At 33.4% G+C, this 25,511-nt stretch overlaps 1 protein-coding gene across 1 annotated transcript; it reads left to right on the forward strand.

Moving 5' to 3' along the window:
• Positions 1-18,905: 18,905 nt before the first annotated feature.
• On the forward strand, positions 18,906-25,213 carry LOC115706741 (chorismate synthase, chloroplastic). The gene is made up of 13 exons (XM_030634470.2): positions 18,906-19,365; positions 20,414-20,564; positions 20,782-20,858; positions 20,972-21,030; positions 21,713-21,796; positions 21,875-21,967; positions 22,586-22,666; positions 23,120-23,251; positions 23,411-23,513; positions 23,649-23,743; positions 23,845-23,910; positions 24,435-24,519; positions 24,792-25,213. Exons 1-13 carry the CDS (start codon positions 19,215-19,217, stop codon positions 24,947-24,949), a joined length of 1,335 nt encoding a protein of 444 aa, XP_030490330.1. The 5' UTR covers positions 18,906-19,214; the 3' UTR covers positions 24,950-25,213.
• Positions 25,214-25,511: the final 298 nt, after the last annotated feature.

The raw sequence follows: 25,511 nt of genomic DNA on the forward strand, positions 1-25,511 counted from the left end.
GGACCCTGAACCGTTTTTTTGTCGAAATAAAACTTAATAATAATCTGACCTAGAGATGTAACAACAAAACTAGTTACATTTCTGTATCTGTTCGTGTTAGAAATTGTCTTAAAGTTAGTTACATTAAAAAATAAAATTTTTAAAAATTGAGCTCAGAATCCTATTTTACCATTTTGGAATATACATGATTTATTTTGTCATTTAACAAAACAGATAATTCAATTGGTAATTTTTACAAAATACATGGTTCAAAATGGTATTTACTCTTTCTTTTTTAACCAATTTTATCAAGATTATTCATGGAGCATTGATTTTTATCGAGTTTTTTTATAGGGTTATTTACACCATATATTGAAATTTTCAATTTTTTTTACTTCTTTACTGTGGGGCGTAATTTTTTAAAAAATACTATGTAACTTTTATATTGTGTATCGTGTTAAATTTTTACTGTTATTTTACGATTATTTTTTAGTTTTTCTACTGTTGTTTTTAGTTGTTCTGTTTTGTGTTTTACTGTTGTTTTATAGAAATATAATATTTTTGAAAAAAAAATCGTGTGGAAGTATTCTTGTAAAAATTAACCCCATTTTAATATTTGTGTAAGATTACCTTTTTTATACTCATAATGTTAAGGCCCATTGGGCATTGAGAAGCATCAAGTTTCATCGGTTTTTATTATTATTATTATTATTTTATGAAAATCATGATTTTTATAAGACCTTATCGAGTTTGCATTGAGAAGCATCAAGTTGTACTCGATTTTCTGCAAATTTTAATGTTTAAGATCTATAAAATCTCAAAAAAAAAAAAAAATGCCAAATCCTTTTATGTATGATTAGTGTTTTAGTAAAACTTTTATGTGGCTTTAAGTTTTCAATTATCAATTTTGTGGATTAAGTTCTAAATTATAAAAAATTATTCTCTGTTTTTTTTTTTAATATCTACGGTTAACTTAACATTGGTTAAATTGATGGGAGAGAAGAAAAATTAAGGAGAAAAATAGATAAGATCTAAGTAGTGATTGTGATTGCCATCATCATCCATGGGAGAAAAGAGGGGAGAGAAAGAGAGATAAAGCAAAGTTAACAAATAAGTGTAGATATTTAGCTATAAGAGGGTTATTTTGTATAGAATTTGACTCTTTTGACATATTTTTGAGATAAAAAATTATATGAAATAAATCAACTTTATTTCTCTTGTATTTTAAAAAAAAAAAAAAACTTTATTTGTTAAATATTGTGAGAGAATTGCTAAAAGGTACTAGTGGTGTTTAGTACTTTTTTGTGTCATACTTCTATTAGTGTAATTAAATATCAGATACCATATAATGTTAAAAAAATAACTTTTAAAGAATATCACTAATAGAATCACCTATGAAAAGTACTGAGCACAACTAATATTCAATAACAATAACAATAAATACCATTTTAAACCTTGTATTTTGTAAAAAATATTAATTAGATCATATGTTTTGTTAAATAACAAAATGGACCTTGCATTTTTCAAAATTGTACAAATAGGACTCTAAACTGTTTTTTTGTCAAAATAAAACTTAATAATAATTTGATCTAGAGATGTTATGATAAAACTGATTACATTTTTTGTATCTGATCGTATTAAAAATTATTTTTCAAGTTAGTTATATATTAAAAAATAAAACTATTAAAACACGGCTATGGCTGCGTGGTTAGGAATCCTGTTGGTGAATTGATATCGGCTTTTGCAGGGGTAAGAAATGGTTTTGTGGCTCCCAAACTGGCTGAAATAATGGGCATTCGGGAAGCCTTGAGTTGGCTCAAGAACAACCAGTTTTCATCGGCTGTAATAGAGACAGATAGTCTCGTGTGTGCAGCAGCAATTAGAAGTGCAGAAACTTTTGCTTCTGCTTTCGGCTCGGTGGTGGACGAGTGCAAAAACAGTTTTAAATCTTTGTCCAATGTTTCTCTTGTGTTTGTTAAACATTCTGCGAATCGTGTTGCGCACTTTGTTGCCCAGCACTCTGTTTCTCTAGCTGAACGTATGTTTTCTATTAATAGTGTTCCCTCGGACTTATTGTCTATTCTTGCGAGCGATTGCTCGGTTTATTAATAAAGAACACTTATTCAAAAAAAAAAAAACTATTTAAAATAGAGCCTAGGATCCTACTTTTCTTATTTTAAAAAAATATAAAATTCATTTTATTATTTAACAAAATAGAAAATACAATTGTGATCATATTTGATTGGCAAGTCAAAACAAAGTCAGTTCACCATTTTTTTTTTTCGAGAAAAGGGTAAAGTTTTATTCAACTTGAAATAATATCATCCCTTACAATTGAAAGCAAATTTGATGGAGCAGAGAACTCATCAAACATACAATCTGACATAAAACAGGATTGCCTTGCAAGACAATGAGCAGCCCTATTTGCAGATCATTTAACAAAAGAAATAAAAACATTTTGTAACTCAGATAACAAAAGACGACAGTCTTGAACAATCAAACCAAACTGAGATGGCATTTGAACTGATCCATTAATAGCCTGAACAGTGACTAACGAATCAGTTTCAACTTCCACATCAGTTACATTCATCCTCTTGATCCAACTCAAGACTTCTTTCATACCCACCACTTCAGCAATCTCAGGAGAAACCGCACCCAGTTTACTCCCAGAAGCCGCACGAATGAGTCTCCCAGCCGAGTCTCTAACTATGAAGCCAAAGCCAAATCGAGTCTCACTTTCAAAGATTGCCCCGTCGACATTGATCTTGAACTTAGTAAAAAGTGGTTTTGTCCAATGCTCCTTACCATTCCCAATATTAGCATTGAGTAATGGAGATAATCCATTTGATTGAGCATTTTGCCAATTGCCAAGATTAGTTCTAGCCGACCGAATAACCTCCAAAACAGTGGTTGACTTATTACTCCATAACTGATCATTACGGGCTGTCTAGATGCACCACAAGAGCATCGCAACCTCATCAGCTACTGCTTTGCTGCCGTGCACCAGCAGTTGCAAAACCAGCCAAGAAAAGCTTCCTCCCCGATACCAGCAGCTGAAGCCGAAGATAAGTTCCAACGAGACTGAGCAAAAGAACAGCTGAAGAGTACATGAGAGGCCGATTCTGGTGCAAGATTGCACAAGGGACAAGTTAAATCGACATGGACATGCTTAGTTGAAAGCTGAATTTTTGTTGGGAGGCAACCCGAGATGACACGCCAAAGCAGATGTTGAACTTTGGCAGGAACATTCAGTTGCCATATTTTTTTCCAGCAGCTTTCCACCCCCAGTAGCCGGCCAATCCCCATTAGAACATTGTAGCAACTTATACGCACTACGAACCGTGTATATACCAGATGTTTCTTTTGACCAAGACCAACAATCCTCTCCACTAGAATCACCCAACTGAATAGAGAGAATTAACGCTCTGTCATGAGGATTAAAAATATCATGGATCACTTCAACATCCCAAGCTCGTTGATCAATTTGCAGCAAGCTATCCACCATTCTTCCAACAAGGCTCGGGTGAAAAGTAGTGACAAACTTGTTACCCGAATCAGGGAGCCAAGGATCTTCCAGTATAGAAGTTGATCTACCATTTCCAATGGACCTTGTAACACCTTGCTGAAGCAAATCCTTAGCCTCCAAAACACTACGCCAAATGAAGCTAGGATTTGGACCCAACTCAGCCGTTAGAAAGTTTCCCTTAGGAAAGTATCTTGCCTTATAAACCCTTGCCACTAACGAGTTACTATCAGTAAGCAAACGCCACCCTTGCTTCCCCAAGAAAGCCAAATTATAATCCCTTAGATTCCTAAAATCCAAACCGCCAGCATCCTTGTGGCGACAAAACTTTCGCCAACTCACCCAACTAACTCCTTTAGATGAATTCTTAGACTGAGATTTCCACCAGAACTTAGCCATTAACCCTTCAAGGTTAGAGCAAATTTCCTTAGTGAGAAGAAACACGCTCATTGCATAACTAAGAAGGGATTGGGCCACAGACTTTATCAATACTTCTTTCCCAGCTTTTGAAAGGAATCTAGTCTCCCAACTTTGCATCTTCTTAATCATTTTATCCTTCAAATACCCCAAGATCGCATTCTTACTACGACCCATGGTACAAGGCAAGCCCAGATAGGTGCTATTTTCAGAAGCAGGTGCCATCCCAAGAAGTCCACAAAGCTGAGCCCGAACATGCTCATGGACATTATTGCTAAAAAAGACTGATGACTTAGTAAAGTTAATCTTCTGTCCCGAAGCTTTCTCATAAATATCCAAGAGACGAAGAACACTAGCCCCTTCCATATCAGTTGCTTTGCAGAAAATATAACTATCATCTGCGAACAACATGTGAGAAACAGTATGGGCATTCCTAGCCACACGACACCCCGTAAGCCATTGCCTACGCACAAATAAATTAACAAGTGAAGAGAAGCCTTCAGCACAGATTAAGAACAAGTAAGGCGATAAAGGGTCTCCCTGACGAATACCCCTGCTTGGTACGATAGGCCCCAGATAATGGCCCCCGTGAGTGATCTTATAAGATACTGAAGACACACAATACATTACCAAAGATACCCACCGGCTAGAAAACCCATTCGAAGCATCATCTGTTCAAGGAAAATCCATTCCACTCTATCGTAGGCTTTACTCATATCCAACTTTAGTGCCATGGTACCCGTCTTACCCATCATTTTCCTCTTCAGGTCGTGCATTATCTCAAAGGATATCATCACATTATCAGAAATCAAACGGCCCTTAACAAAGGCACTTTGATTTTCGGATATCACACACGGTAAAACTACCTTCAATCTATTGGCCAAGACCTTCGATATAATTTTATAGGCAACATTACAAAGGGAAATGGGACGCAAGTCCATCATAGTCACAGGTTGTTTCTTCTTTGGTATAAGAACAATATTAGTTTCATTTAGCAAAGGAGAAAAATAACCTGTATCAAAGAAGGATCTGACTTGCGATATGATATCATTGCCCACCACAGACCAACACTTTTGAAAGAAACCAGGTGTCATTCCGTCCGGTCCAGGAGACTTGTCGGGGTGCATTTGGAACAGAGCTCTACGCACTTCATCGTCAGTAATTGGTTCCAACAACAACCCATTTTGATACTCAGATATAACAATAGGAATAGTATCAGTGACCTCATTAACATCCAAAGAGGAGGAAGTGAATAAATTGTTAAAATAATCAACCATAAGGCTAGGTAAATTATTTTCCCAATCAATCCAAATCCCTTGATCATTTTGCAGCCTCTTAATGGAGTTATTTCTCTTCCTAGAAGTTGCCATAGCATGAAAATACTTGGAGTTTTGATCCCCTTCCTTTAACCAGAGTTGTTTCGACCTTTGACGCCAAAACACTTCCTTTTGAATCAAAACTTCTTGAAGCCGAGCCTCAGCCTTCTTGTAATTCTCAACCGATACAGCATCCCTACCCTTCTTCCAACGCCGCACCTCAGCCTTACAACCTTGTATTCGTTCTTTAAAGTTCCCTGAGTAGTCTTTTCCCCAAACCAAGAGCTTTTCCCCATAATAAGTAATTTTTTCCATGACAGGAGACCCCGAAAGAAGCTCCCAAGTATCCTTCACTAACTGTAAACAGGCGGGCTCACGAAGCCAAAGGTTTTCGAACCTAAATTGTTTCTTTCCCACCATTTTCTGACCCACATCAAAAACCACCTGAATTGGGCAGTGGTCCGAAGTCGACACCTCCAAATTCACAAGCTTAGCAAGTGGGAAACTCTCAATCCAACTTTGAGAAACTAACGCTCGATCAATACGAACCTCAATCCAATTGCTAGTGCCCCTCCCCCTCTCCCAAGTATAAGGATAACCACACAACCCACACTCGTCAAGCATAGTACAAAAGCCATCAATAAGCCAATTAGGATAGGAATTACCTCCTCGTTTATCGGATTGGGAAGTGACATTATTGAGGTCGCCAACAACACACCACGGCAGAGGGCTTCTTGTTTGCAACTCACGAATTTGATCACAGGTGTTCCTTCTGAGATTGCGGTTAGGCTCGCCGTACAAACCAGTAAGTCGCCATTGGTCTCCATTCTCCTCCGCAATAGAAACATCAATGAAATTCACCCCGTACCCCATCAACTGAACATCACTATTCTGCTTCCACAACATCGCTACACCACCACTCTTGCCTCTAGCATCAACCGAAAATACTCCCTCAAAGCCCAATGCTACCCGAACCATTTCCAACATATCAGCTTTTGACAAAGTCTCACAAAGAAACACAACTTTGGGCTGCTTTTGGATAACTAAATCCTTAATGAATTGGACAGCCCATGGGTTCCCAAGCCCATGGCAATTCCATGACAAAATACTCATAATGATTGGTGGGCCTGAACACCAAGGCCCACCTGTACACCATTTTTTGACATAACATCAGAATTGTCAACCAAGCCCACATTAGTTTCATTCAAAACTATAGTCTCATGCAAAGTTTCCTTACCCATACGTCTTCTTTTATTATCAATAATCAGCAAGGAGTCACCATTTTGGCCATCCAACTGTATTTGCTCATTATGCTTTTTACCATAATTATCACTGATATCAATCCCTTGATTCTCTCCAGTAACCACACCTTGATTCCCTCCTATTTCCATTCCTGAAAATCCTCCATCCGATCGCACCATATCAGCAGAATTAATGTCCATATCGCCTCCGTGATTCCGGTGCCGTTCTCCGCCAGTAGCCACTCCTCCTTCCTCCTCACGATTGGACCGAAGCCATTGAGCCCCAATGAGATAATTTTTCCTCCTAGTAGTTGCTTTCATCCACTCTCCATAAGGCTTAACATTCAGATCAAAGTGAGAGTCAAAACGTCTGGGGCAAAACCGATCACTATGGCCAATAAAGCCACAGATGAAGCAGAAAGTAGGGACATATTCATACTTGAAAGTAGTCCAAATCCATGTCCCATCTGTTGGAAATTATTTTACCAGGATCTTAGATCTACTCACAAGTATGTTTATTAACATCCTAAATATGAACTTTCTAAAACGATAAATTAAACACATATAAAGTTTAAGAAACCTTACATTGGGTGCAGCGGAATATAATGACTCCTTCCGTTCAGATATCTAGCCCTTGATTCCTTTCTGTAGCAGAGCATTATCAATATCTGAACCTGGATCTCTTTCTCTGAATCTTTGATGCTGAAACTCCTTCGCTGATGATCTTTCTTCACGATCTTCCTCACTATGATTGAGGTATCACTTGATGTGTGTGGGCACTACTCATACACTAAGGATTTCGAAATTCTAAGGAAGAAGAGAGAGAGTGGTCAACTAAAGATAGGGAGAGAGAAGGCTCAGTTTTTTCTGATTCAGAAAGTCTGAAGAAAGTGTAATTTTCCTGAAGCCTTCACTATCTATTTATAGCATTCCACTAGGGTTAGATTTGAATTATATGGCATTAAAATAATGAAAAAATCAATTTAAAATGCTACAATAGGTGGCCGGCCATGCCTTTAATGGATTGGGCCTTGGGCTTTGCAATTTTGCAATTTTAACACCTTTTGTATCTGATTTTCTCAAAAATGCCAATTTCCTAATTCAATCATTTAAATGCCAATTCTAACTATTTAATAACTATAAATAATTATTAAATAATATTGTCATTTATCATATTTATTAATTGAACCATACAAAGTATCATAATTAACAAATATGCCCCTATAAACTCTTTCTTTACAATTTCGCCCTTACTTAGTGAAAATTTCACAAATAGACATAGTCTAATTTGAGAATTATAATTGATTAATCAAAACCAATTACATGAGTCTTACAAGCAATATTATCTCAACTAGTGGGGGGACCATGGGTCTATATAACCGAGCTTCCAATAAGTAGATCAAGAATTTAGCACTAAAATTCACTAACTTATTAATTCTTCGTTGAATCCACGCATAGAACTTAGAATTGCACTCTCAGTATATAGAATGCTCTATATGTTCCACCATATAGACACATCATTAGTTATCCATTGTTATAATCCTAATGTGATCAATGATCCTCTATATGAATGATCTACACTGTAAAGGGATTAAATTACCGTTACACCCTACAATGTATTTATTCCTTAAAACACTTGACCCCGTATAAATGATATTTCAGCTAATGTGAAATGAGTACTCCACCATTTATGTTCGTTTGGTCAAGCTCGAAGGAGATCATCCTTTGCTTACTATTCGCCAGATAGAAGCTATAGATTCCATGTTTATGATAGCGCTCCCACTCAATTGCATTACCGTGTTCCCAAAATGTACGTATCACCCTGACCTAAAAGTAGGCTTAACTAACAAATCAAAGAACACGAATAGCCTTTCAAGATTGAGCCTAATCATAATAGGATTAAGAACATTTGATATAGGATCAACTAGGCGATATTGACTTGAATAGATATTACGGTAAGTTTAATAAATCTAAGTCAAAGTTCAATATCGGTCCCTTCCGATGCATACTCCATGCATCCAACCTGAGCTTTACTTTAACCAATGCTCTGGAAAGAACATAGTATTTCTCCAAATACAAGTAAACTCTGTTGTAGATTATCATATCAGTAAAACCCTGTGTCTGATAAATCTAGGAAACTTTATTCACATAGTCATGTTTACTTTCCAATGTGTTGACGACACAATAAACATGATCAAGTATGTGAAAAGGGTTTCAGATGAATTTATACATTATGTACATATAATCATGAAATAAATCATGTGAACCATGCAACATTAAATGTTATTTCTGATCTATATTAATAAGTAAATCTGATTATATTGAAATGAGTTTTATTTAGGGCATAAAACCCAACAAACTCCCACTTGCACTAATATAAAACAAAAAGTGCGTTTCAAATAATCTCAACACCTCAATATACAAATCAAGTGTAGTAGTAGTAAACTCCTCGTAATAGGATCTGAAAGGTTGAATTAACCACAACCTTTTCTCCACTATTACTCTTCCTTAATCACAAAATCATTGATAATGTGAAATTCCTCTCTATATGTCTACTATCTTGGGATACTGGATTCTATATCTTTGGCAACTACTTTTGGTTAATCAGGAAATTAACACTAGTAGTTTAAGGCAATTTGGAATGATGCCAAAAATGTATAGAACTTTCCTTAGACTGAATAAGTACCTTTCCTGCAGCTTTAACATTCAGTCTTTCTCTGGTAGACCTAGAGACTTCAGATAGGTTTTTACACTTCTCCAAAATCACTATTCCACCCACAGAATAACCACCATCTTATCAGAAAGATTTACTAGCACAAAGGTAAATTTCGAAATCTGATGTGGTGTAGTCTAAGAGTTTTAAACACACTCTTATAGACTAACATATAGTTCCTCTTCTTAATCTTAGGATTTACTTGATTGTCTTCCAATGTTCTTCTCCTGGAATAATCTGATACCTACTCATTACTCCCACTCAACAACAGGTGTCTGGTCTAAGGTATACAAAAGCATATCTAAGACCTCTCACTGTTGATATTCTTTCATGGCTTTATCTTTTCTGGAATAGTTGAGACTTTTCCTTAGATAAATAAAATCTATGTCTAAGAAGTTGTGAAGCTTCTATAGATTGCCATTAGAAAGAAAATGCTTCAGCATCTTACTAAAGTAAGTTGCTTGCATTAGAGTAAGTAATTACCAGGTATACCACAAGCCATAGGTTTAGATAAACTCAAACCTGTAATACTAGGAACAGGAAGTTTTGTTAAGTCCATTGAATAGACTTATAAACGTAAATTTCCTTTTATGTCCTTGTAATAGAAAAGTTAAGGTTATTCCATGTGAATGGATTAAACCATAGTTCTATTGGCTTTTCTTCTTAGTTTCTTATCTTGACAATCCATTACTTGTTTAAACTCACAATGGATTTTAATCACTAGTGTCTCCCAAGTCATAAGAAGGGGAGTTCTTAGAAACTCTCCCACTACGACAAGGTACCGTGAATTATGTCGAAGAAAACTAAATGGTATTAACCTCTTTGGTTGTGACAAGACAACAGAGGCAGTGGGATCATCATATGTTATATAAGATGATAGAACACTTTTGGAATCAAGAAAAATATCTCCTTTATTTGCTACTTGTTTTCAGACTTAGTCATTATCTTAGAAAAGTAGTATTTGTTTGAACAAACATTTTCTTATCTATTGACAATGGGATGGTCCACCCCTAATCACTTAGAATAGCTAAGAAACCATGGTTAACAGTTCTAGCTTTTCTTAAGATTTTGATTAGGTCATCCATGAATCTAGTAATGATTTACATTAAGTATACAACCATTACATCATTCTGAAATTGTATTACCATAGAAGGAATTGGGCAACGACTAGTAACTAATCATCAACATGCAACTCGAAATTTCTGGGGAGGTAAGTTTGGATATAATTCAAAAATCAATTTAATAATCTTTGAACTGCATATCTACTAACTATTTCTCCACCCCTATCAGTTCGCAAGATCTTTAACCACTTACCTTAATGGTTTTAACCATTGCTAGAAATTAATGAAAATTTTCAAACATTTCAAATTTCTTTGCTAAAAGGTATAATCTAGAGTTATCGTTTTAAGAATACAACGAAAAACTCATATCCACCCCTGAATGTACACCCATCTACGAATGAGATGAACTACTTTCAGTGGATATAGGCATATTAACTCTTTGCAGAGATTGATCTTGTCAAATCGACTATGAACAATATACAAATGCCATAGATTAAAAAAATGGTAGTGTCTATTGATGACATAGGTTTAGTTACATCAAAGAGTTCTTAGAATACTGCAAGTGGATCCTGGTCACAGAATACCTAACTCATATTCCATACAGTTTTAATCCATTAATAGAAGATGGACATTAAACACTTGAGAAAGTGTAACTGTATTGTATTCTGGAATTAGAAATATAAGAAAATTTCTATTTGGAATCTAAAATTAAAGTCAAAGACTTAAATTTATACCAAATATTATGAGTAATTCTATCTTGGACCAGCACTACTAATACAAACTCTAAGTCAGATTTGCCCATACAAGTAGGAGATTTCTAAGATTGAGGATTTATATCAATTGGGAATAGAATTTCGGGATTATAATCATATGCATCATTTAATTTCTTAAGAGAAAATATAGAATGACATGAAATGATTTATAGACCATTCATCCAATGATATGTTTTGAAAGCTAATTCGAAATGAATAAGCTAAGAGGAATTAGGATAATTTCGTTTAAAATAAGAATCCAACGATGCTTCGATTAGCGAAAGTCAAAGTAATCTTATTTATATAATCTTCTTGTTTCATATCGTAAAAATACTAGTCTAAGGTGTCATCAATTGATGAACAGCTAGATGTCGCATATACAATATTTATCTTTCGAGATCTAACACTATTATGTATGTCTAATGGTGAAAATCCACTAGGGATTTATCTCATTAGATAAACAAGCCAAGTTAGACCAACAATGAAGATTCGAAATTAAACTACAACTTAATAACAGAAAATAACATGGTTCAATATAAATTCATACACAATTCAGAAATTATAAGCATATAGCAAGTAGGAATGACAAGTGAAAATACTAAAACTTATAATCCTAAATAATTTCCAAGGTTTTCAATAAACTGATATCAGTGTCCCGTTTAGGCGAGAGTCAAAGCTACCATTCATTGAATAGAGTTGTCAGCTCGTCTAAAATGTTAAACATTCTAGCAACCTTTTATTCGATCAAGATTGGAATTCAGCGTTGTCCCGTTTAGGCGAGAGTCAAGGCAATTCTATCTTATGAGCTTCCACCATTGTTTCGCAATTTGCAAGTCAAGTATGGTCGCCACCATTAGGGTGATCCATACCATACAAAACACTTACAAACTACTTATCATGTGAGGTTAAACGGTGCGAAATTGCTAATGAACGTTCCTCCATTAGGGAGGATTACTCACTAAAACAAACACGGTTTCAAACCCACAATGGAGATCGAATGTCTCTTGATAATAAAGCTCATTATTTAAAGAGATTTGTATTTTCTTTGATTCTCTTTATTTATTCTATTTATTTTAAATATATATATTTATTTAATTAAAATTTCCAATTTAGAATGAAAAATTCTAAATATAAATTTTAATTTAATATTTATAAATTTTACTTAGATGGATATGAAAATAACATGAATTATTTTCATCTTAGTAATAATTTCCAATAAATATTTAGAAAAATATTCAATTTAAGTTGTTACAAAATTAATTTAAATTAATTTACAACTCAAATTTAATTTTCCATAAATATATATTGCATTTTGAAAAAATTAAAGTATATAAGAATACAATTTTCGAAAAATGCATATTAAAATAAAAAATAAATCCTGGAAAAATTATTCTAATTTAATGTTGGCCCAAAATTAATTAATAAAATTAATTTACAACAAAAAATATAATTTTCCTACTTAATTAAATATATATAAGAAAAATATCAAATATTTAAGTATGATGATTAAAATCAACTTAAATATTAATTTTCTTTTTAATTAAATACATTAGAAAAATACTTCAAGCAAAAATATCACCTATCTAGATTTTCCTTTGACTAATTAATTCAATTTCTAATAATATACTTTAATTCAATTTATTTTAAATTAATCAATTAATGAAAAAATCATTGATTTAAGTTGGTCCAAAATTAAAATAAATAATTTACAACTTTAATCTATTTTTCAAATAAAATTCGAAATTCCAGCATTTAAGAAATGCCATTTCGAAAATTGATTAATAAAATAAAGAAAAAATATATTTTGAAAATTATTTAAATTTAGTTGAAAAAAATAAATTTCAACTAAAAATAATTTTCTATTTAATTAAATGTCATGAAAAAGAAATATTTAAGTATGATGATAAAAATCAACTTAGATATTTAATTTTCAAATTAATTAAATGTATTAAATTCAAGAAATAAATAATTAAGTGTAGAGAAGGCTTAATTATTAATCTCTAGTTTAATACTAGGAAAAATATATTTAAAATAAATTGTACCAAAATTAATTAAATAATTAATTTCACAATTTATAATATTTTCCTATTTAATATTAGAAATAATAAGTAGTCTAGAAATAACTATCTAGAAAATATCTTATTTGACTAAGTATCTTTTCCACAAAATTTGAAAAAATATCTAATTTAAGTTGTATTAGAAAAAATCTAGAACTTAAATATTTTTCAAATTTAAATTTAATTAAATATCAAAAATTAAGTTGTAACCACTTAATTTGAAAATATTCCATTTTAAGTTAATATTTGAAAAAATATTAACTTAAAAAATATCTAAAGAATCTTAATAACTAATGCCTAAAATTCCTCAACTTAATTTTGAAATTTGAAATTCAAAAGATATTCAGATTTAAGTTGGTTAGTTGTAGATAACTAAATATCAACTTAAATAAGAATATTTAATGAAAAATTTAAATTAAGTTCCAGAAAGAATCTAGATGGTTATAATTCTATATTTAATTAAATACAAGAAAATACATATAGTTTAGCTTAGAATAAAAAATTCTTTAAACTATAATTTTCTTAAATTAATTTCAAAATAAATGAAATTAATTATGTTGCTAATCAATTTTAATTAGGTTAAACTAGTGTAATTAACCTAGTACAGTCATTCAAATCAGGCAAATGGGCCTTCACAATTGGGGTAGTTTGTGTGAGGGGGTGCTGGGTTCAGTATGTCGTACCCACTTCTATGGCTCCCTACTCTCACACAAGGCCCAAAAGAGAGGAATTTAACCTTAATAAGAACAACTGTTATTAATTGAATAAGCCCAATAACTAAATAGGCCTAAATAAATTCTATCAAGAACTATGATAATTTATTTTAGCAACATTAACCTATATGCATCTATAATAAAATTAAACACATAGGCTCACACAGACACACTTTGGATGGGTCCTATCATGTTGCTAGGTCATACACTGTAACGTCCCCGCTTCAAGCCTCCATTGGGTCCTTACACCCACAGAATGAATGGCTCTTATACACGAGTACGCCACTCTGGTTGCTTCCTGGATTGATGACTGGCCCTACAGACCAACACGAGTGTTTCCAGCGTGCTTTGTCCTCACTCGCACGCTTCCTGGGAAAACTTCCCAGGAGGTCACCCATCCTGAAATTGCTCCCAGGTCAAGCACGCTTAACTGTGGAGTTCTTTCGTGATGGGCTACCGAAAAACAAGATGCACCTTGTTGATATAGGTAGTACCAATCAATCCATTTAAGCTCTCTTCAACTGTATAGTCCCATACCTACACAAGCCTCGGAATCATTCCACTCGACCATCCCTGCGGTGTGAGATTGCATACCTTACCCGGTATTTCCCCTTACGGATCACGGACTACCGACCGTCACAATCACCCCCCACGGGGTCCGACGTCCTCGTCGACCACACTTCCGCCGGGTCAAGGCTCGATACCATTTGTAACGTCCCCGCTTCAAGCCTCCATCGGGTCCTTACACCCACGGAATGAATGGCTCTTATACACGAGTACGCCCACTCGTTGCTTCTGGATTGATGACCGGCCCTACGTACCAACACGAGTGTTTCCGCCGTGCTTTGTCCTCACTCGCACGCTTCCCGGGAAAACTTCCCGGAGGTCACCCATCCCGAAATTGCTCCCAGGTCAAGCACGCTTAACTGTGGAGTTCTTTCGTGATGGGCTACCGAAAAACAAGATGCACCTTGTTGATATAGGTAGTACCAATCAATCCATTTAAGCTCTCTTCAACTGTATAGTCCCATACCTACACAGTCTCAGAATCATTCCACTTGACCATCCCCAGGCGGTGTGAGATTGTACAGCTTACCCGGTATTTCCCCTTACGGATCACGGGACTACTGACTGTCACATACACAGATGAAAGAAGATTGTAAATTATACCTGTTACAAATTATTATCTTGACCAAGGGAGCCATCAGTTCATTAGATCTGGCAAAAAGTAACTATGACTATTTGCAATCAAGTAATAATAGGTTTTGAAAACTTACACATAAGCTAAAACACATACTCCTGCAACAAGGTTAGTTGGATAGTTGGATGTAGGATTTATTTAATTTTAAATTATTTTTTTTAATTTCGAAATAATTAATTAATTAAAAAATAATTTTTCGAAAATTTAAAAAAAAATTGAAAAATCGAAATTTAAAAAAAAAAAATTAAAATTAAACCTACAATTTTGAAAAATTAGGTTTCAACCAACCTAAATATCATTTCAAAATTTGCTAACTACTTTTAAAAAATTAAATGTTATTTTATAAATAAAAATTAAATAAAAAATTAGAAAAGATAAATAAATATCTTTTTCAAATTTTAAATGTAATTTAAATAAATAAAATAACAAAATTTAAAAGTTAGCAAAATATCTTATATCAATTTAAAATTACATGATTATAAATATCTTACTTTAAATTTAAATAAGGTCAAAATATCTAAAAAGATTTAATTTTTGAAAAAAAATCTTAAAAGATAAGATATAATTAAAAATATCTTAAAAGCTAAGATATCTTAAAAATATCTTAAAAGATTTTATAAATATCTTGTAAAATCTGACCTTAAATTTTAAAAAAATAAGATATAATCAAATTTAAAAATAAGATAGATTTTTTAAGCAAGAAGATAGATACTAATTCTATTCAAATTCAAATTACACTAATATCTTGAATTAAATTTAAAAAATATTAAATTAATTCAAAATGATAATTAGAATTGAATTAGAAATAGTAATAGTATAAATACAAAACTATACGAAAAATTGGAAGTTAATTCCATGAAAAAGCATGAAAAATTGAAGAAAAACAAAAAATTTCGAAACTGTACGGACAGATTTGCGATCGCAGGAAAATATCAGCACAACCCCGATTTTTTCAAATCTTCAAAAAATCATAACTAATTCAAATAAAATCCAAATTAATTTCTGTAAAAGGCTAACTTGCTTAATTTTTTCCATACTATCCAATAAAAATAATTCCAGAGATAAAATCGCAATTATTTTTCACGAAAATTTCACAAACATCAATCAATCATCAAATAACACTCAATACAACATGATACCATCCAAAGAACATACAAACAATCGTTTTAAAGTCCAAATTTCTTGCAAGTAAATCAATTACCATGGCTCTGAGGCCAGTTGTTGGAAATTATTTTACCAGGATCTTAGATCTACTCACAAGTATGTTTATTAACATCATAAATATGAACTTTCTAAAACGATAAATTAAACACATATAAAGTTTAAGAAACCTTACATTGGGTGCAGCGGAATATAATGACTCCTTCCGTTCAGATATCTAGCCCTTGATTCCTTTCTGTAGCAGAGCATTATCAATATCTGAACTCGGATCTCTTTCTCCGAATCTTTGATGCTGAAACTCCTTTGCTGATGATCTTTCTTCACGATCTTCCTCACTATGATTGAGGTATCACTTGATGTGTGTGGGCACTACTCATACACTAAGGATTTCAAAATTCTAAGGAAGAAGAGAGAGAGTGGTCAGCTAAAGATAAGGAGAGAGAAGGCTCAGTTTTTTCTGATTCAGAAAGTCTGAAGAAAGTGTAATTTTCCTGAAGCCTTCACTATCTATTTATAGCATTCCACTAGGGTTAGATTTGAATTATATGGCATTAAAATAATGAAAAAATCAATTTAAAATGCTACAATAGGTGGCCGGCCATGCCTTTAATGGATTGGGCCTTGGGCTTTGCAATTTTGCAATTTTAACACCTTTTGTATCTGATTTTCTCAAAAATGCCAATTTCCTAATTCAATCATTTAAATGCCAATTCTAACTATTTAATAACTATAAATAATTATTAAATAATATTGTCATTTATCATATTTATTAATTGAACCATACAAAGTATCATAATTAACAAATATGCCCCTATAAACTCTTTCTTTACAATTTCGCCCTTACTTAGTGAAAATTTCACAAATAGACATAGTCTAATTTGAGAATTATAATTGATTAATCAAAACCAATTACATGAGTCTTACAAGCAATATTATCTCAACTAGTGGGGGGACCATGGGTCTATATAACCGAGCTTCCAATAAGTAGATCAAGAATTTAGCACTAAAATTCACTAACTTATTAATTCTTCGTTGAATCCACGCATAGAACTTAGAATTGCACTCTCAGTATATAGAATGCTCTATATGTTCCACCATATAGACACATCATTAGTTATCCATTGTTATAATCCTAATGTGATCAATGATCCTCTATATGAATGATCTACACTGTAAAGGGATTAAATTACCGTTACACCCTACAATGTATTTATTCCTTAAAACACTTGACCCCGTATAAATGATATTTCAGCTAATGTGAAATGAGTACTCCACCATTTATGTTCGTTTGGTCAAGCTCGAAGGAGATCATCCTTTGCTTACTATTCGCTAGATAGAAGCTATAGATTCCATGTTTATGATAGCGCTCCCACTCAATTGCACTACCGTGTTCCCAAAATGTACGTATCACCCTGACCTAAAAGTAGGCTTAACTAACAAATCAAAGAACACGAATAGCCTTTCAAGATTGAGCCTAATCATAACAGGATTAAGAACATTTGATATAGGATCAACTAGGCGATATTGACTTGAATAGATATTACGGTAAGTTTAATAAATCTAAGTCAAAGTTCAATATCGGTCCCTTCCGATGCATACTCCATGCATCCAACCTGAGCTTTACTTTAACCAATGCTCTGGAAAGAACATAGTATTTCTCCAAATACAAGTAAACTCTGTTGTAGATTATCATATCAGTAAAACCCTGTGTCTGATAAATCTAGGAAACTTTATTCACATAGTCATGTTTACTTTTCAATGTGTTGACGACACAATAAACAGGATCAAGTATGTGAAAAGGGTTTCAGATGAATTTATACATTATGTACATATAATCATGAAATAAATCATGTGAACCATGCAACATTAAATGTTATTTCTGATCTATATTAATAAGTAAATTTGATTATATTGAAATGAGTTTTATTTAGGGCATAAAACCCAACACCATCTTGTTTTTTAATCAATTTCATACGCCGCTTCAAAGGTTTATTGATGTCAATTGTAACCTGAACACGAAGGTAATCACGCCATATACCGATAAAATTCTTCGCATCAAATTTGATAAATGTTCCTACATAATTCCCCGCATGTTTAACCACCCATTCCGACATAAAACCGTACTTCAGATCATGCAACTGAACCCACATATCTAACTCATGCAACGAAACCACCCTAGGATCCTCTCCTCGTCTCAACCGATGGAACACAAGCGGCATTCTATTAAACGTCCAAGGACTCCCATCGATAACTGTTTGGATATCAATTTCATGGTAGAACTGAAAGAGATATCGATTAGTGTCCAATTCCTTGATATAAACTCCCTTCCCAGGCTGCCACAGTGAAGTCAAAGTATGGCGCATAGCATCAAAATCAAATGTCCGATTGGTAAGGAATTTACCAACCAAACACCAACGATCATCAAAAGCTTGAACCCTTTCGGACTGATCCTCAGCAATCAGAACACCCTCTTCTTCGCCTTCGATATCCAAATGAGCATATTGATCCATCCAATCGCCACCTTGATGACTACTCGAAGCCATGATAGTCAACCCAAAATACAGAAGCAAAAAAACAAAGTATACTTTCAAAACATGTCAAAAGACAAGACTGACTTTGGTTAATTTTTAATTGTCAAGTAAATTAAATAATACAGTCAGTTCACCATTTTATTTACATTAATATTGTATTTAGCTGCAAACTCCAACCATTATTGATATGGCGGCAAAGTCAATTTTATAAGAAATATCAAGTCCAAATTCAGCAGCCCCCCCTTTTTTTTTTTTTTTTTCCTTAGTACCTACCTACCAAATGCCAAAACATAACCACAAAAAAAAAACCAAACCCACCAAACACCAAATGAAAATAATAAAATAAAAGGGTCAAAAAAAAAAAAAAAAAAAAAAAGGTTCAAGTTGGAGGAGAAGGAGAGGAGGGGTGCGTTTGGGGTAGGTGAGTGCTTGCCTCCTTTATATATATGCTAATCGCTTTGAGTCAGAGTCTTGACCAACCACTGCGCCCACCAACTTCTTCTTTCTCATTTTCATCTTCAAATTTTGCTGTAACACCCAACCTCAATAATGGCGTCGTCTCTCTCATCGAACCCCTTTTTGGGCGCTTCGCGTATGGAAGGATTCTCTGCTTTGGGATCTCTTTCCTCTGATCTTCGAAGCCTTTCTTTGTCTCCTTCTCTTCAGTTCCCCACTGCTTCATCTACCTCAAAGAAGCTCCGTGAGTCCCTAATCCGATTTCTTTTGTTTTGCTTATGTTTATGTTGAGTTGACCAATTATATTTGAAGACTTTTTTTTTTTCCTTTAATTATGTGATTGTTATTTTTCAATCAGTATAATTTGTTAGCTAAATGTTAGCTTTTTATTGTCAACAGTTTGCAGAGCTTAAAATGGGTTTCTTTTGTTTGAGTTAATTATATGCAGATTCCTTGTGAAATTTTGATTGGATGTGAATTTTCAATTATGTCATTTTGTTTAGACTAATGAAAGAATTTAACATTGTTGTTAAAGCTTTTGCTTATTCTCTCACTTGCACTGTTGCATTTTGATATTGCGATTATACAATATGCAGCATTTTTACCTATAGAGTTGAAGACAGACTTCCTGGGTTTTTGTTACTAACTGAGTTAAGATAATAGTAATTAGGATTAATATGTTTAACCAAGTAACCGCCTTGAGCATGAAAGTTGAACGAGTGCTTTCTTGCTAGCTTATGGCCACGCACAAAAGATGAGACTTGAACATGAAAGTAGCCAAAAATTAGAATTTTTCTGCATTGGTACACAATTTGCTAAACCTTTCTATGATACCATCTTGATAGTTAATTAGCAATTGAGTATTTAAGAACGCTGAGACACTTCTCACATAGACCTATGACTGATATAATATGTGGAGTTTAAATCTGCAGAACCATGAAATAACATAATGGAGAGTCTACATTTGAACATTAAACCTTTTGACATCCTTTGTTGATTGTCTTAAATGATGATCTGGTATGAGTAACGGGCTCAGTTAAGTTATACATATCTACGTACTCTCTATGGTGCAGGAACAGTTTTTTATGGTACCAACTTTTGTAGGATTTAGATGCAATATAAGCTAGAACTAGCTGCTGCCCACTTCCTAAAAATAAGTGTTCTTGTGTGCTTTATTTGCAAACTTGAAAGTAAATGATTACATCTAAAGTAAATACCATTGGCTTTGCTGAATGACTTGAACTGAATTGGCATGAAATTATAATTACAATATCTTTGCTGTCGAAATACAGAAGTAAAGGCAGCTGGGAATAGTTTTGGAACTCATTTTCGTGTTACAACTTATGGAGAATCTCATGGCGGAGGTGTTGGTTGCGTAGTTGATGGAGTGCCTCCTAGACGCCCTCTCTCAGAAGCTGATTTGCAAGGGGACCTAGATAGAAGGTGTTTGAACTTGTGACTTACATAATATTTTCAATTTCTCTTTCACAGTTTCTATTTATTGGTATTCATAATTGCACATATAATATGACTAGTGCATTGCATTTCCCACTAGCGCACATCACTTCTGCTTTTATTACTTTAGTCTCCTTTGATAAAAAGTAGTTTGAAGCTTGCTAGAAAAGTTGTTTGTAAGCTCATAATCAAAGTTATGGTATAGGAGACCAGGTCAGAGTCGAATTACTACTCCTAGGAAGGAGACTGACACATGCAAAATACTTTCTGGGGTGTATGAAGGTATTATCTATGTAGATGTCATTCTGCTATTTTCTTTTGTTGTGTTTTCTCCAGCTAAGAAACTCTTTTACTAGATTACCTACAACGACTCATGCTCATGACGTTTATTGCAGGAAAAACAACTGGAACCCCAATTCATATATTTGTACCCAATACTGATCAAAGAGGACATGTAAGTGGCCATTGCTAGAAGTGACCATTTCTATACAGTTATTCGAAGTAGGGGCGGGCATGCGATTCAATCCAATTTTTATCTTAATCTAATCTAATCCAATTAGTAATTTGATTTTGAAAATCATCATCTAATTTAATCATATTAAGCCAAAAATTTGATACAATTTTTTTTTTTGTTAACTAGATTTCAAATTAGAACCTTATTTTTAATATTAACTTGAAAACATACAAAAGGTCACATAAAAATTATACACCACCATTTAAATCATTCATTTAAGTTCAATACTATATAAAATTATCATTCTTACAAGTTTAATAAAACCAAAAACTTGAAGTAGCTAATATAAAAGCAATGATTAAAATGTCTCAGGATATTCAAAATAACTAGTAAATGATATATATTTAGGGATTGGGTTGATATGTTTTTACTTGGATTTTGGTATTGCCATCCAATAAATGATCCAATTTGTATTTTCAAATCCAATCCAATTGTAATTATATATCCTTTTTTTTGTAATTGGATTGGATAGGTTCGATATCATTGAATTGGCTTAGATCTTGCCCATCCCTAATTTGAAGATCCTATCGCATTTAATGTTTATACTGTTGAATGGAAACTTGAAGAATTTCAACTGTTTCATGTTGCAAAGAGTACTTAATTGTTATCTTTGTGCTTTTAGGATTACACTGAGATGTCAATAGCTTATAGACCCTCCCATGCAGATGCAACCTACGATATGAAGTATGGTATTAGAGCTGTGCAGGTACCCTATTTTATAGTGATATATTTATGCAGATCCTTACTACAGGTCATTGGTATCTAACTTAAAATGTGATTGAAGGGTGGTGGTAGGTCATCGGCAAGAGAAACAATTGGAAGAGTTGCTGCTGGAGCAATTGCCAAGAAAATTCTCAAGGAATTTTCAGGAACTGAGGTCTGTTTCTCATCTGGGCTGGAATAAAAAATTGCTCTTTCCATTTTGCCTGTTGGGCTTGGATTTAGAAGTTTTGGGCTTTAGTTAAAATTTTATAAAAGTTGGCATGGGATGTTTATGCAAAATAGTCTCTTTTCGCAATGTGTTTTGCTTTTTAGATCTACAGTTGAATTTCATTGCAAAGTAACCTTCTTGGATTTCTTATTTAACACATTGTTTGACTGACATCTACCCATTAAGTGTTATATGTTATTGGAGAAGTATTTTGCAAATGATTTTTTAATATAAAAAAATCAAAGTAATATTTTAAAGGTTTATTTTTAGAAATTACTGTTCTTGTTTCCATATTGCCTTAAATCAATGAATGAAACAAAATAAAATCATATTTATATATTCTATATAAAAAAAAAAGAACTCTTTTGAAGTAACTTACGTAAATAGTATATCAGAAAGTATTTACTATTTACTTTCTTAATTCTTTGAATGTGTACACCAAACTAGTCCTTTATATCAATAGACATTTTGCTGTCATATTTAGAACTTTGCATTTCTGTTTGCTTGTTGGTATTTGTATATTTATGCAGTCTGATATTCATCACATTCCTTTCCCATATTTAGGTTTTTGCTTATGTTTCACAAGTACACAATGTTGAGCTTCCGCTGGGGTTGGTTGATCATGAGGCCTTGACACTTGATCAGGTACCATTTTGAATGCTGATCGTGAAGTTTAGTATTTAATTATCGCAAAATAATTTAGAACTTTTAGATGAAATGATCAAATAAGATTGATAGGAGGAAATGGCCAAATAAGATTGATGGTAGTTATCTAGTTCACTCCTCTCATGCTCATGCACAATCTTTGATATGAGATGAGCTATATGTGTCAAACATGAATATGCTTGCAATTTTTTGTTACAATATTTTAAAACCCAACCCTTATGAAGGTACCATTTTGAATGTTGATCGTGAAGTTTTGTGTTTGTTTTTCAGAAAGTAATTTAGAACTCTTAAGAGGAAGTGATCAAATAAGATTGATAGAAGGAAATGATCAAATATATCATTTTCTCTTGATTTTTTTTATTATGTGATATATTATTTGAATACGTTTGAGATGTCTATGGACTAACTTCTCCAAACATAAAACATTATCAGATAGAAAGCAACATCGTGCGGTGCCCTAATCCTGAATATGCAGAAAAGATGATTGCTGCCATAGATACTATCCGGGTGAGAGGGGATTCCATTGGCGGCGTTGTTACATGTGTTGTGAAGAATTGTCCACGTGTAAGGCTTCTTTCTTCCATTTTCCATTTACCCTTATCAATTTGCAAATTGAATTTACATATTTTCTAATCTGGGAACTGTAGGCAGTTTACTTACTCATAGCTGTTTATGACGTTCAAGTATGAGCTTAATGTGTTATATAAATGATTTTGTAATTAGGGGCTTGGTTCACCAGTTTTTGATAAACTTGAAGCCGAGTTTGCTAAAGCTCTCATGTCCTTACCTGCAACAAAGGGCTTTGAAATTGGAAGTGGTTTTGCAGGTAAGACTTTAGCAACCTTAAATTGGTTCTTCAGATTGTAGCTGCCTTCAAAATTCTTTATTTTGATGCTGGGTAAATAATGAATAATTTACGTAAATTTTGAATGAATCTGAATTGCTCGTCAACTCCTTGCAGGCACTCTTTTGACTGGAAGTGAACATAATGATGAGTTCTATCTTGATGAAGAAAATAGAATCAGGACAAGGACAAATCGCTCTGGTGGGATACAGGTACATTCATCAAGTTCAGTTGTTTCCAGATGCAGTGTAGTCTTATGAAATGTTACTATTGAGTCTGTTCGTACCTGTACTGACTTTATGTTGTCGAATAGGGAGGATTGTCAAATGGAGAAATTATACAAATGAGAATTGCTTTCAAGCCAACTGCTACAATTGGGGTAAGTCTGATCTGTCCATTTTTTTTTTCTTCGGCACTAGCAATGCTAATGGAGACCCTGGTTCTATTTTTGCATTGCCTTTTAGTCATTAACACAAATGTGTCATTAATACAAACAAATATAGCTCTCTGTCAAAAAAAAAAAAATATAGCTATCTGTCTAGAAATTTGGAAGAGCCAAAGGGCTTGCAGTCACGTGCCTGCTCGGTTCTCCTGCTATTGTCTTTCTTACTATTTTCCGACCTCTAAATATGATTTTTTATGTGGAACATGTATGATCACTAATTATTGCTTAGTTTGATATTTGATATCTTCTAGCTCTCTGTTCTGTGACAAAATAAACATCTGTTCTGCTGCATTAAGAAATATGTTTATTGTTAGTGGCAAAGTTTAAAATAATCCTCTGCTTGATATTTCTTTTTTCGCGAAGTAGTTTGAGTGTGGAGTTGGTTGATAATCTAAAAGAGTTGTGTTGCCTAAATCTGTTTTTTTCGGTGCTTTTTTTTCCCCTTAAATATTTTCCAGAAGAAGCAGCATACAGTGACTAGAGATAAAATTGAGACAGATTTAATCACCCGTGGTCGCCATGATCCTTGTGTTGTTCCTCGAGGTATGTACTTCAACTTTGATGTATCGTCCCAATACATTTCTTTTTCAAAAATGAATTTTACTGATTTTTTGTGGCATACATAATAGCAGCAGGAGATTTTAAAATTATGTAACTTAAATGCTTTCGTCTTTACATAATAAGTCACACCTGCTGCTATTATGGATGCTATGATATCTCCTCAGATTTTGTTCATGAATAAATTTCTCTAAAATTCAATAAAATCTTGATCTAACATAAGGTATGATTTGTGCTTGGTTGGTAATGTGTGGCAGCTGTGCCAATGGTAGAGGCCATGGTAGCTTTGGTACTTGTGGACCAGTTGATGGCACAACATGCACAATGCAATTTATTTCCTCTAAATGAAGAACTACAGGAGCCCCTCAAGTTGCCCAACCTCGTGGAATCTGATGAAGCCGCTCTATCCATGTAAAAGTATGCCGATGCCTTTTCCGAAACAAACAAGTGAAAAAAAATTCATGGTGCACCTGCCAACACAAAATGGAGTTCAATTTTGGCTCTTGTTTTGTCTGTGCTTGTCTAATGAGTGATTAGTTTTGATTAATGTTGTATGTTATACATTCTTCTTATTATTATTTTTTTTATCTTTTTGAGTGAAATGATTTAACAATTTTTTCTACTTGATGTAATAAGCTATGTGTTGTGATTAATAAATTGGTCATAAGTAGTAGCAGCAGCAGGCATCTACCTTTACCTTCCCAATTCTAAATTATAAGCTAATAAAGAATCCATGGTTTTGGATTTGAAGTAGAAAATATGTGGTGAAATGAAGAGCCTTTTGGCTCCTTATCCTTAACTAAAAACAATTCTTATAAACAAACTATTTTCTAAAATTATGTTTTTAATTTTTTAATTAAAAATTTAAATTTTAAAAAATAAAAAAAAAAAATTCATTTTAAATTTTTTTTAAACAGTTGTTTTTTTTTAATTAATATTTTAGATTTCGACCCTAACTTAAATTTTGGAAATTGAAC

Source organism: Cannabis sativa, chromosome 1 (assembly GCF_029168945.1).
Source record: "Cannabis sativa cultivar Pink pepper isolate KNU-18-1 chromosome 1, ASM2916894v1, whole genome shotgun sequence".
NCBI lineage: Eukaryota > Viridiplantae > Streptophyta > Magnoliopsida > Rosales > Cannabaceae > Cannabis > Cannabis sativa.

Excerpts from the sequence above, each read along its gene's own strand:
- LOC115706741 (XM_030634470.2), top strand. The coding sequence starts at position 19,215 with ATGGCGTCGTCTCTCTCATCGAACCCCTTTTTGGGCGCTTCGCGTATG. Across the intron at positions 23,911-24,434 it reads AGCCAACTGCTACAATTGGG|AAGAAGCAGCATACAGTGAC; the intron begins GTAAGTCTGATC and ends AATATTTTCCAG. Across the intron at positions 24,520-24,791 it reads TCCTTGTGTTGTTCCTCGAG|CTGTGCCAATGGTAGAGGCC; the intron begins GTATGTACTTCA and ends AATGTGTGGCAG.